General features: G+C 40.9%; 1 protein-coding gene across 1 annotated transcript in view; it reads right to left on the reverse strand.

Annotated features, from left to right (window-relative positions):
- Positions 1-13,085, reverse strand: part of tnxbb (tenascin XBb) — a 91,662-nt gene that overhangs the window by 24,616 nt on the left and 53,961 nt on the right. Inside the window, exons 16-18 of the mRNA XM_080045345.1 lie at positions 12,921-13,053; positions 11,283-11,434; positions 10,548-10,644 (exon numbers count right to left, since the gene is read on the reverse strand). Of these exons, the coding sequence (XP_079901471.1) occupies positions 10,548-10,644; positions 11,283-11,434; positions 12,921-13,053 (382 nt within the window). The remainder of the gene's footprint in view (positions 1-10,547; positions 10,645-11,282; positions 11,435-12,920; positions 13,054-13,085) is intronic.

Below are 13,085 nucleotides of genomic sequence, written 5' to 3' on the forward strand. Positions count from 1 at the left end.
CTTAGCATTAGCACCTCCGACATACTTAGAAAATGTTTTAGAAGAGGTATACTGATAAACTTTAAACTAAAACTTAAACTTTTGGATTTTAATATTTGACATGTGAATATATTGATTTAGAATTATGTATCATGTTTAATATTTGGTGCTGATAGTATTTATCCTGTCTTTGCAGTTAATTGGTTCAATTAGGCCTACCTTAAAATTAGCTCCTTATTAGCAGCAAAGCATTAGTTGCTGCTTGCACATGCGCAGTAAGGGAAGTGTGCTTAAAGTGTGTATAACTGCTGTACCAGTCCCCGCCTCTAGTCGGTGATACTGAGTTCATTTTGCTATACACACTTATACACATTCTGTTGGTAAAAGTGCATTGTGGGGTTAACCCTGAAAACTTCACAGGGCATTATTTAGACCTTAGTTTCACATAATCAAGCATAATCCTAATGGGGTCCAGCATTTTGGACCCCACGACAATTTTGGAGCCCACGACGTGACTGGGCTGTCATGGTTCGTACCCCACAATGGGATAAAGACACACACACACACACACACACACACACAAAGTCACTCACTCACACACAAAACACACACACACACACACACACACACACACACACACACACACACACTAAATATTTAGCTTATCACTTGGTTTACAAGGTCAGACAATTTATGACAACTCTGCCTGCACCATAGCAACTCCTTAGCAACGGAACTTCTCAAGTTACACCGGCCTTCGGACAACCAGCTTGGAGGGACGTCAGGGCCAAGCCACGGCCAGCCTCCTCCAACATTTGTTTCCATATAACACTATGTCCCACCATTTTGTCTTCAGTCTTACTGGGGACGCCTTTTGAGAACCAGTAAGCTCCATGTAGGTTTTTCTGTTCACTCAATCTAGATGATAAACCTTTGAGCTTGTTTTTCCTTCTACAACTCTGGTTAAAAGAAGACAACAATATTTTCCTGACAGTACAACGAGAGGAGAGATTCTGGACACTGTTTTCAGGTGCGGGAGACTCAGCAGACTCCAGGTAACTATTCTTGTGCATAACTGTCTCCATGTTGTTTGTCTTTGCTTTTGATTTCAAAATATTGATGTTGGTTTATAAAGCACTAAATGGTCGAGGGCCAAAATATATTACTGATCTGCTGATACGTTATGAACCGTCCAGAGCCCTTAGGTCGTCTGGGACAGGTCTACTTACAGTCCCTAGAGTTAGGACTAAACAAGGAGACAGACAGACAGACAGACAGACAGACAGACAGACAGACAGACAGACAGACAGACAGACAGACAGACAGACAGACAGACAGACAGACAGACAGACAGACAGACAGACAGACAGACAGACACACAGGCAGGTCTACTTACAGTCCCCAGAGTTAGGACTAAACAAGGAGACAGACAGACAGACAGACAGACAGACAGACAGACAGACAGACAGACAGACAGACAGGCAGGTCTACTTACAGTCCCCAGAGTTAGGACTAAACAAGGAGAAGCAGCTTTTAGTTTTTATGCACCAAATATCTGGAACAAACTCCCAGAAAACTTGAGGTCTGCTGCAACTCTCAGTTCTTTTAAATCGAGTCTGAAGACTTTTCTGTTTCCATTTTAACCTGCAATTTTTAAATGTTATTCATTCGCTTTTAAATGTTTTATTCATTCGCTTTTCTGATGTGTATTGTGTATTTTAATCTTGCCCCTGTACTTTGAATGGCCTTGTGTCTGAATTGTGCTATATAAATAAACTTGCCTTGCCTTGCCTTTGCTCTTCTTAAAGACCTACTTTACCGGTGGGAATATGAAGGTGTATTGAACTCTGAGATCCTATGAAGTATAAATGTGCAAAGAAATTTAGAAATCGGTTCATCCTAGCCTGAGAAAAGGCAGAAAGAGTGTTTTATGGTCTCACTGTTTCTATTAGTATTCTCTTTCTGATCCAGAACTGAAAACCAAAACTAGGGCTGTCAAGCGAATGAAAAAATTAATCTAATTAATTAGAGGCTCTGTGATTAATTAATCTAAATTAATCGCACACTTTTATGACACTTTTATACCTGTTTGTAAACAGCTGTATAGCCTGCTACAGTTTGTCTCTCTCTCTTTCTCTCTCTCTCTCTCTCTCTCGCGCGCGCTCGCTCTCCGTCTCTCGTAACTTCTGTCTCCTCCCCTCAGCCAGCTTTATACATGAACTAGCGCCGAATTTTCTCAAAAAAACAAGTAGACAAAATTACGACTTTCCATCTCCCACAACAGACAGCGCTGCACTGCCACCATTTCGTAGCCTACTCATAGGCAAAAATATTGACACACACACACACACACACACACACACACACACACAAACACACACACACACACACACACACATGGGGCGGGTGCTAGACAGCTAGCAAACAAAATTGGAGAAGATTGAGAGATATGGCCTACTCACTGTTTTGAACCTACCATTGTTGCACCCACTAAATAAATAATGCACGGACACTGCGGAGAATTAAGTAAGATGTCTTCCTACCTTCATGCATCCCATAAACCGTCCATAGAGCCCTCGAGTCGGCCCCTTTCCCTTGCTTCTCTCTTTACCTTTCTCCCTTTAACCCACGCGCCCGGCCCGGCGAGCTATGGTGCAGCTCCGCACCACTTTTGCACCGGGTCAAAAGGCATTATAGAAGTGCGATTAATCTGCGTTAATTTTTTTAATCGCGTTAATTTTTCTGTGATTAATTAATCGAAATTAACGCGTTAATTTGACAGCCCTAACCAAAACACGTTCTCCAGGATTCAACCTTTTAGATCTAGAGAGTTCCAGAATCTAACGTGAACTGTGATGAGAATTATTGTATTATTGTGCATATAATAATAATAATAATAATAATAATAATAATAATAATAATAATAATAATAATAATAATAATAATAATAATAATAATAATAATTCATTTTATTTGAGGGCGCCTTTCATAGCACTCAAAGTCACCTTACAGGGCAGTGTTTAAAAAAACTAAATCAACAATCATAAAAAACACAAGAGCAAGATACATTGAAACAATTTACACAAGTGGGGTGAAATGGGTGGGAGACAATGAACTAGATTGAATATGTCAGTTTAAAAAGATGTGTTTATATTGTATGACTCTTCCATACTACTATGCTGGAATTTATTTATTTATTTATTTAATTATTTCAGGACAATGCACATTGATAAACATAGTCATTCCAACATGTAAATGTGCCAGATTGTAGCCCAGGGGCTAATTTCCATCTGTTGTCCATAGGCAGGTGGATGTTACAGTAAAAGCAATACAAAAGATATACAATAAACAAAAGATATACAATAGGTTTGGATAATGGAATCCCTGTTTGTCACCCCCTGCCACACCCCCCCCCACTCCCCCCGTGAGCATAATTCTAATTTTACATTTTATGCTTCATACACTTATACTTTACTTTGCACACGTCTGTATATCAACATTAACTTCACATTCCTAACCCGAGGCCTCCACATACATGTAAAAGCACATAAGAGCGCCTTGCATGGCAGCTACTCTCATCAGTGTATGAGTGTGTGTGTGTGTGTGTGTGTGTGTGTGTGTGTGTGTATGAGTGTGTGTGTGTGTGTGTGTGTGTGTGTGTGAATGGGTGAATGGGGTGAGAAATGTAAAGCGCTTTGGGGCTGAGAAAATCGGCTAAAAAAGCGCTATATAAGTTAAGTCCATTTACCATTTACCATAAAAACATTACACAAGCACGAAGAAGAAGAAGACCGTTTTTGGTAAATAATTGACCGTCTGCCTTTTCTTGTCTTTTCTAGCTCTGCACACTTCACCAGACACAAGTGCAGCTGCTAAACTTTTACTATCATTCCATTCTCCAAGGTCAGAGATAACAGTCGTGGGAGCTTTGGCTATAACATGACAACCAGCATAGCAACGGCCTTCATGTCCGTCCTGGGAGAGGGATCCCTTACTCTGTCAACTCTCCCTGAGATTTAAAAAAAAAAAAAAAATCCCGATAAAGGGTTTTTTACTGGGAGTTTTTTCTCAGCCGAGTTAAGGGTGTAAGGGCAGATAGATAGATAGATAGATAGATAGATAGATAGATAGATAGATAGATAGATAGATAGATAGATAGATAGATAGATAGATAGATAGATAGATAGATAGATAGATAGATAGATAGATAGATAGATAGATAGATAGATAGATAGATAGACAGACCGTCTGCCTTTTCTTGTCTTTTCTAGCTCTGCACACTTCACCAGACACAAGTGCAGCTGCTAAACTTTTACTATCATTCCATTCTCCAAGGTCAGAGATAACAGTTGTGGGAGCTTTGGCTAACATGACAACCAGCATAGCAACCACCTTCAGGGCCTTCACTCCCTAGTTAGGAGAGCGGAGAATTCCTTTAGGTATTTTTTTTTAATTTGATTTGATTCAATTTATTTCAGACATATAAAAAAAAAGAAAAATTAAAAGCATGAAAATACAATAAAAAAAATATGTTCAAATGATTTCACAAAAGAAATAAAAATAAACAAAAAAATAAACAAATAACATATTGAATTGATATGCCTGAAAAGGAGTAGGAAGAAGTATAAACTTATTTGATCCTACCCCTTTTCTACAGCTACAAATATACAACTTGATACTATAATTTTTTGGTATTGTGGTATTGTGATGGAAGTTCTGTTAAGGTTGGAGGTCAACTCAGGTGGAAGAATATTTCAGAAGACTTGGATGAATTATGAAGCAATATTTATTACAGACTTGGCCAAGGAGAACCGGACTGCAACTCTCGTGACTTGCACTTCAATTCTGACAAACTCATGCTTAGAGCTATGTTTTAACCTCGCGCTATCTCTACCACCTCCCCGGCTCGGGCACCAAGCGTACCAATGTTTTGGTTCAGAGCTGAACACAGTGAACCATAACATTCTGGAGTCGAAGGAGATGAGACTTTATCTATACAGCTGACCTAAGTGTCTCCTAACAGGCTCCAAGGCTGACCTAGAGTCTGAGAGACAGACACACAAGATATGCATATATGACCTATTAATCTTTCCCATTAATATTACAACTAAAGACCCAAAATTCCCTCACAGGTATCTTCAGCTATGAGATTTTTATCCAATGTTTACAATTCTGTGCCTATAATGCCTACCACAGAGGACTCTGAAAATACTCTGTCACCCTCTCACTTCTAAACACAACCAACACACATCTACAAAGACATGTGGGCTTGTTTCTTCAGCCGAATCTGCTAGGTTAAGTGTCCGAAAGAAGGGTCTCATGAACGAGGCAACAGAGACATCATGTAATGGGACAGACTAAATCAGTTTCTGCTAAATAGTTGGAAGGATGGGTTTTGTTAGGCAGGGTAAATATCACCACCGGCTGTAGTAGGACGTCTGGGTATTTTTCAGCACGCTGCATCCGACCAAATGGATTCTTGGTACATCGTTACCAAACAATTAGCAGTGAAAGTTTGGGGATTGGAACGCAACCACTATGTAGTAACCACATGAAACCAAATGAGAATGTGTTGTAGACCAATGAAAGTAAAGCAACATGTCGCCTATAAACCGGGTCATCCATGTGATGTGTGTTTTGTGTGTTTTGCAGGAATGGCGTTTCTCAGGCTTCCGGCCGCGATGCTGCTGTTGGCTTCATTCATCCTCCTTCTCTACGCCACGACGTCATCAGCTGATCAGTCACATGACCTCCTGCTAGCTAAACGCTCACATGGCCTAGCCTTAGCTAAACGCTCACATGACGTAGCCTTAGCTAAACGCTCACATGACCTAGCATTAGCTATACGGTCTAATGACATTCCGTTAGCTAACCGCTCACATGACGTAGCATTAGCTAAACGCTCACATGACGTAGCATTAGCTCAACGCTCACATGACTTAGCCTTAGCGGTCCCAGCCAAGCGGGTGAGGAGAGACATCACACAGAAAGTCTCTCAGTCTTTAGACGGAGTGAAGGAGTTGGTCTCTCTCACCACAGGAGCTGAGTCAGACTCTAATAAGTTGGCTAGAGTATTCGAGGGCCTCGCCTCCTTTGGCAAACTGCTGCCCGGCTTCTCTGGTCTGGCGTTCTCCATCATAAATCTGGGCTTGGCCTTCGTGACGCAGCAGGACCCTCTGCAGAAAGGCTTTGAGGAGCTGAGCAGGAAGCTGGACTCTCTCTCCCTCCAGGTATATGTGTCGTTTTATTGCATTTTATTGTGTTTCTTTTTAATGTGAAGCGCTTTGTGACCCTGGTCTGTGAGAGGCGCTATATAAATAAACTTTACTTACTTACTTAGGTGTCTGACCTGTCCGTGGACGGGGAATGGTTTAACTACGCCAGCGTCTACGCCCAGGACGAGGTCAAAATCCTCAACGCGTGGAAGAAGTACAACGAGTTCCGTAAGAACATTGGGTCAGAACCGAGTGTAGAAGGAAAACTCCGACTGGCAAAGATATTCAGCGCCTACTACACGCTCACGGGAACCGAAGGCAGCATGGACAACCTCTACCATTACCTCACCGTCAGCGAAACGTCGCTCAGTGGAAATCTCAACGACCTTCTGACGAGGAAGTTTAAATGTAGCGTTAGAAAGATCAGCCAATACAACAAGTATTTCAGCAGCCTTCTGTTAAAGGGGATGGTCCTAAACCAACTCTACTGGAAGCTGATCGGTCTGCACCGGCCAGACAAAGACCTCGAACACAAACACATGTTGGAGAATGTCTACAGCCAACAGAAAGCTGTGTTGAGAAACTGCCTGGACGAGAGTGAGCAGCACATGAAGGACGATGTGAGAGAGATCGCCACACCAATGGATCCCTACGACCAAAAAGCCATCGCTGAAAAGGTGAAAACGTTTCTGGACCGGGAGTATTTCTGGTACGACTGGGTGGTGGTGGTGTACGCGTCTGGACAGAAAGCCAATCACGTGTTTTACGATATGACCACGGTGGATGTCGGTTGGATCAGTGTGACTGTGGGCTACACTCAGACGGGAAAAGAGGTGAACAACTGGCAAGTTGGGCCTGGGGTGGATATGTACACCCGGGTAGTACGCACGGTTCACAAAAAAGATGGCAGTATTAAATGTGCGTTCAACAAACTACTTCTAGAATCCCATGTAAACAGCTTTCTTAAAGTCATGCACAGCAGTTATAACGAATACTACGCCCGAGCCCCAGATGCCGTGGTCAGCATCGTCTGTAAAATCGACGGATACTGGTACAAAATGTCATTGAATCTCTCTCAGCGTGGCCCCGCCTGCAATTGCGAAAACAGTGGAAAGTGTGTGCAACTGCTGAAGTCCAAAGAACATGTGTGTGAGTGTCCAGACAGTTTCTATGGAGACAGATGTCAGAAGAAGATAAACAACATCGATGTCCCAAATATCGATAGACGTCTAGTTCACACGCCATGTTTTAACCCAGAGTAAAGCTGTAGGGGAGACCAGGGCTAGTAGGCACACTTTTTACTCTAGTGAGAATTGCTCATCACCTAGACATCTTTCAATAGTCATTCCTACATTAAATTGAAGCTTAAGGTGTTGGCTTGAAATGTGTACCCATCACTTTTTCTAACTTAATGTAATAAAGAAAAAATTAATCATCACCCTTACACATTGTGACAACCAACCCCATCAAGGCAGTAGCCTTGGCAGCTGGTCTAGTTTGGGATGCACTGGGTTGTTTTGATTTTGTTGCCATTTTTGTCTTTTGCATGCTAGCTGCCTTTTCCTGCTCTATTCTCACCTTCTCTGGGGTGTCAGTGAGGATACAGCTTGACATTTTCTTCTGTTTTTGGGTTCCTTATCTAGCTGCAGCCTTTGGATTACATGTGACAACCAACCCCCCAAAAAATGTGACGACCAACCCCAACTGGAATTTCTTGCTAGCATCAAGGCCAACAACCATCTGATAACTAATTAGCTTGCTAACAACAATCTAAACTATAGCTTACCCTTTACACTTTTTTAGGGTAACAAGTGTTTTGTTATAAACCCATTGTGTAAAAGCCTAGAAGAAAAATACTGAGGAGCTAAATACCCTCAATTTGACATGAAAAACACAAACAGTCCTCTCACCTCAAATTCAGCAGTCTAACTCCAAGGAAGACTATGTAGGTGACCTCTGATCCCAATTCTGGATATTTAAATACCAAAATTTAACAGACAGCGCCTTCTGGTTCCGAGATATAACGATTGTGACAACCAACCCATGTGACATATAACCCCGTTCTCCCCTACAATAGAAATGCTTAACAATGTTTGTGCTTTACTCTATATATATATATATATATTTGACTGTCATTATACTGCAGCTCTGTACTCCATTGTATACTGAATTTTTATTCTTTTAATTATCAGTTTTTCCCTAATCAGTATTTGATCTTTGTGAGGGCAGAATTATTTGTAGTAATGTATTTATACAATTACTCTCTTGTAATCCTGCTCTAGTCTTTATGTGTTAAGAAGTCAAGAGATTCTTAGATAACTGTTGTATATGTGGAATGTTTATTGGGGGCAATCTAACTGGGTTTACCTGTCCCTTTGAAGATATCTAGCTCCTCACTACAATATCAACACAAGAGCAACTGTTCCTCTGTTTTCCTGTTTACCCTGAGGCCAGTCCAAGCACCCCCCCCCCCCCTCTCCTGAAGAGGCATAAAAGGGTCTCGGAAAATACCGTTCAACAGGCAGTCCCGTCCTGGGCTGTCTCCCTGCAGGTTTCTGAATCAACTTTACTCTGTGACTCTGTTGTTTTGTCGTATTGTATTATGTAATTCAATTCTTAAATTCTCTGTGAGTTTAGTCTTCTATCACAGATATGTCGGAATATAGAATTTCCCCGACAATCTTGTTTCTGTCTGCCTCCTGTGGACAAGTGTTGTAAACTATCATTGATGCTAATACACTGAAAACAATGCATCTGGTTCGTCCAATGATATTGTCATGTCCATGTCAAATAAAATCTACAATACAATACAATGTGAAGAATATAATAAACTAGAAAATGCATTTCCTGCTGAAAAAGCTTTAACTAGATAGCTGAGTATGAAGATTTGAAAAAGTTTAAAAAGATTTCATTAGTATGAAGGGAGTTAGAAATTTGAATATAGCCTATAAAAGATTGATAATGATTTCTTGCTGAAATTATGAATAAGTTGAAAGACATAGACTTGGGGCTAAACTACATTGATGTCTTGAATTTATATGAATCAGCTAAAGGAGCATTAAGATGTGGAAAAGTAAGAAATAGTCTTAAGTATGAACGGTAGTGAATTGTTGAACTCTTGGAAGGAATGATGTTGAATATTTAAAAATGTCTATGTGAAATTATAATTAAAAGACATGTAACAAAAATGTCAAAGTGTGAAATAGTCCTTCAATGAGCAGAGTACATTTCAACTTTGTCACTCCAAACTGTCTGATAAAGTGAGAAAAAGGCAAAACAAAGTGGAATAGTCCTTTAATGGTCAGAGTGAGTTCAATATGATTTGAATAGCTTAATATCTTGTGACTTGTTTAGTGTTTGAATGAGTCTGTAGCTGAAACTATGCCGGAGGAGATACATTTCAAAGCAGAGGAAGTTTTAGAGGTTTTCAAGGGTGCTCCCATTGGTTTCCATTTGAAAATAAATTCTTAAAAAGCTGAATATTTCAAATAGTTTAAAAAGGTAGATTTTTTTGAAAATATGTTTAATAATGTGCTGAGAGAGCTGAACATTTTGATCATTGAATGGTTGAAATAGCTGAAGATTTGAAGGAGTTACAGTGTCCCAATGTTTTTAGAGGATTTGAAGGCTGCTCCCATCCGCTTCAATGTTAAATGTATTAGTTAAAAAGCTGAACATTTTTAATAGTTTAAAAGGTAGAAAAAAGCTGAGAAATGAACCCACATCTCTGCAAAAAAGCAGAAAATATTTGATAGTGGAATGGTTAAAATAGCTGAAGATTTGAAGGAGTTATGAATGTCCAAAAAACGTACCGAATAAGAAGTGGAAGAAGTATAAGTATAAAGATTTGAAAAATTATAGTGTGAATCCCTGCGTTCCAAATCTCATACTGTTTCTTTTCACTACACTACATACTAAAGTACAGAAGAGTTTTAGTCTTTTTACTACACTACATACTAAAGTACAGAACAGTTTTAGGGCCACAGACAGGAGAGAAGAAAAAATCAGGTAAGGAAGATTTTTTTCATTATGTCGAGAAATGTCAAGAATAAAGACGAATACTCCAAAATGCTATTGGAGTTAGTGGGGCCTCTAGGTATTTTCAGCATACTATAATTGACGTGCATGTATTGGGACATCCTAAATCTTTTTCTGGCATACTAAATAGTAGACTAGACTAGTAGACTAAATCGTAACTCATTTGTGAAAGTTTGACCTTTAGATGGATGGATGGATGGATGGATGGATAGATGGATGGATAGAGAGAGAGGGAGAGAGAGAGAGAGATAGATTTCTGGCATACTAAATAGTAGGGAAGTATGGGGATTGGAACGCAGGGTGTGTGTTTCTCACCGAGCCAAAATTCTCCACTCAGGTCGCCAAAGCCTTTGATGTAATCCTTCCATCCTTTGAAGAAATCCACAGAGCCGTCCTGCCTCCTCTGGAAGACCTGCACACACACACACACGCACACATGCACACACACACACACACACACACGCACGCACGCACGCACGCACGCACGCACGCACACACACACACAGACACACACACACACACACACACGGAAAAAAAATTAAAGCTATTGCGTAACTTCTGCCCCCCATCCCTAATGAACTTTCTGAAATACACAATAAAACATTTCAGTGATAATAAGGTACTTTTTAATTTGAACAAAGTGTGCTGTATACTCTGACACTACACACTAAGAGAAATTTCACTGATTTCTTACCGTCCACCCCCCCCACCCCACACACACACACACACACACACACACACACACACACACACACACACACACACACACACACACACACACACACACACATTACCGTCCAGCCTCCTCCGTCCGTCTGTATTATTCTCAGGCCTTCGTTTGAGAATAATACATTTAAACTTTAAAATCACATGAAAACTTTTATTGGTGTTAGAATATAACGTATAAACATGTGTATCTTCTAAGAGGAATCCCTGACGTGCCTAGATGTCTGGGGGCTGCTCAGTTCATGTTACTCTCTCAGCTCTGTTTCCACACACACACACACACACACACACACACACTCCCCCACACACACACACACACATTACCGTCCAGCCTCCTCCGTCCGTCTCCATATCACAGTAGGCTAAGATGGCCGCTCCCAGTTTTCCGTGAGGGAAGAGCTCCACCTCTCCGCTGGTCCTGATGCCATTCAGAAGCTCCTGAGAGCAGTCGGAGGGAAACGGGAACCTCAGGGTGCCTGGGGGAGTGTGTGTGTGTGTGTGTGTGTAGGTGGGAGTGTGTGTGTGTGGGTGTGTTTGTGTGTTTGTGTGTGTGTGTGTGGGGGCGGGTATGTGTGTGGGGAGAGGGGTGACAGAAAATAACATGTTAACAGTGTGCAATATAATTTTCAATTAAATCGTTTTATTTGTACTTCTTTGGGCATTTTTCAAGCTTTTTTAGACAGTACAGAGTTGAAATGGGGAGACAGAGAGAGAGAGAGAGAGAGAGAGGGAGAGAGAGAGACAGAGACAGAGAGAGGGAGAGAGAGAGACAGAGAGAGAGAGAGAGAGAGAGAGAGGGGGGATGACCTGCAGTAAAGGTCCACGGGTCGGATTTGAACCCACGACCACTGCAACGAAGGCCGGAGCCAATATGGTACGCGCTCTATCCACTACGCCACTGGAGCGCCCCTGCTGTTTCTATGTTAGCCACTAGAGAGCGCTACAGCCTCTCATATGTGTAGTTCAGAGGTTAGTGACCCATGTGTAACAAACAGTGACATGTTATGTTGTGCTGATTAAGTTGAGATTCAATGGTTGGGTTCCGAATCTCATACTCTTTCCTTTTTCTATTCTACATACTACATCCGACAATAAAAATAATCTAGTTAGGATGCAGTAGGCATACTATTGGGACATACTTTTCTCTCTTATTTCATCATAACATTGCGCCTTGATCTTGCCTCTTGCTTTTATATCCGTCGCATCCCCGTTTGTTTTCATATGGAGGCTTCGTCGATGTTACGTCACTTCACGTGCGCACTGGATTGTGAGTCAGAATCGCCCAAATAGGATGCAGTTTTCAACACTAACAATCTTGGCCGCATGAAGTAGGACATCCGGGTACTTCTAACCATCCTAAATCTGGCCACAAGAATCGGGACATCCTAAATCTTTTTTCTACATACTATATAGGAGAAAGTATGAGATTCGGAACGCAACCAATGTCTGTGTATGATTTAAAGGTGCAGTGTGTAATATGACATCATCAAGAAAGTTCTACAAAGTTCTAGAATGCAACGCTCCCTGGGTAACCCCAACCCTTTAGAATAATAACAGAAGCTACAGTGGCCTTCAAGGACAAGAACAATTCTAAATTTTAAACAATGCACCTGATGACATTCCAACTATGACACTTTCAAGATGGCGGCACTAGGCCTTGGTCCAAAATATGCAGAAATATGGAGATATATGAGACCCTTTCTAAGGGGAAAAAAAATAATTACATTTTTTTTTCAGCTATTATGCACTAAATTAAATGTACTTATGGATATTATAATTACTTTCTACAAAATCTGCTAGGAAATAAAACCCAAAATTCTACACACTGCAGCTTTAAATATAATAAAGATAAAAAAAAACAAAAAAACAAAAACATGTAAATAGCCTGTTACCGGTGGTAAAGTCAGTGAAATTAAACATTAAACTTGAAACATTTAAAAAATTATAAAAACAGATAATCACCGGTGGTGAAGTCAGTGTTGATGGCAGCAGTGTATTGCCCGTCCCTCTCTGCCTGAAGCTGCACAGTGTACAGTGAGCCGGGGTGAAGTCTCTTCAGGGTCAACGAAGACACAGAGCCGTCCACTGTCACCTCCTGTCAATCAACAAGCAGGAAGCAAATAAATA

The sequence above is a fragment of the Ammodytes marinus genome (assembly GCF_949987685.1).
Source record: "Ammodytes marinus genome assembly, chromosome: 17".
In the NCBI taxonomy this organism is placed as follows: domain Eukaryota; kingdom Metazoa; phylum Chordata; class Actinopteri; order Uranoscopiformes; family Ammodytidae; genus Ammodytes; species Ammodytes marinus.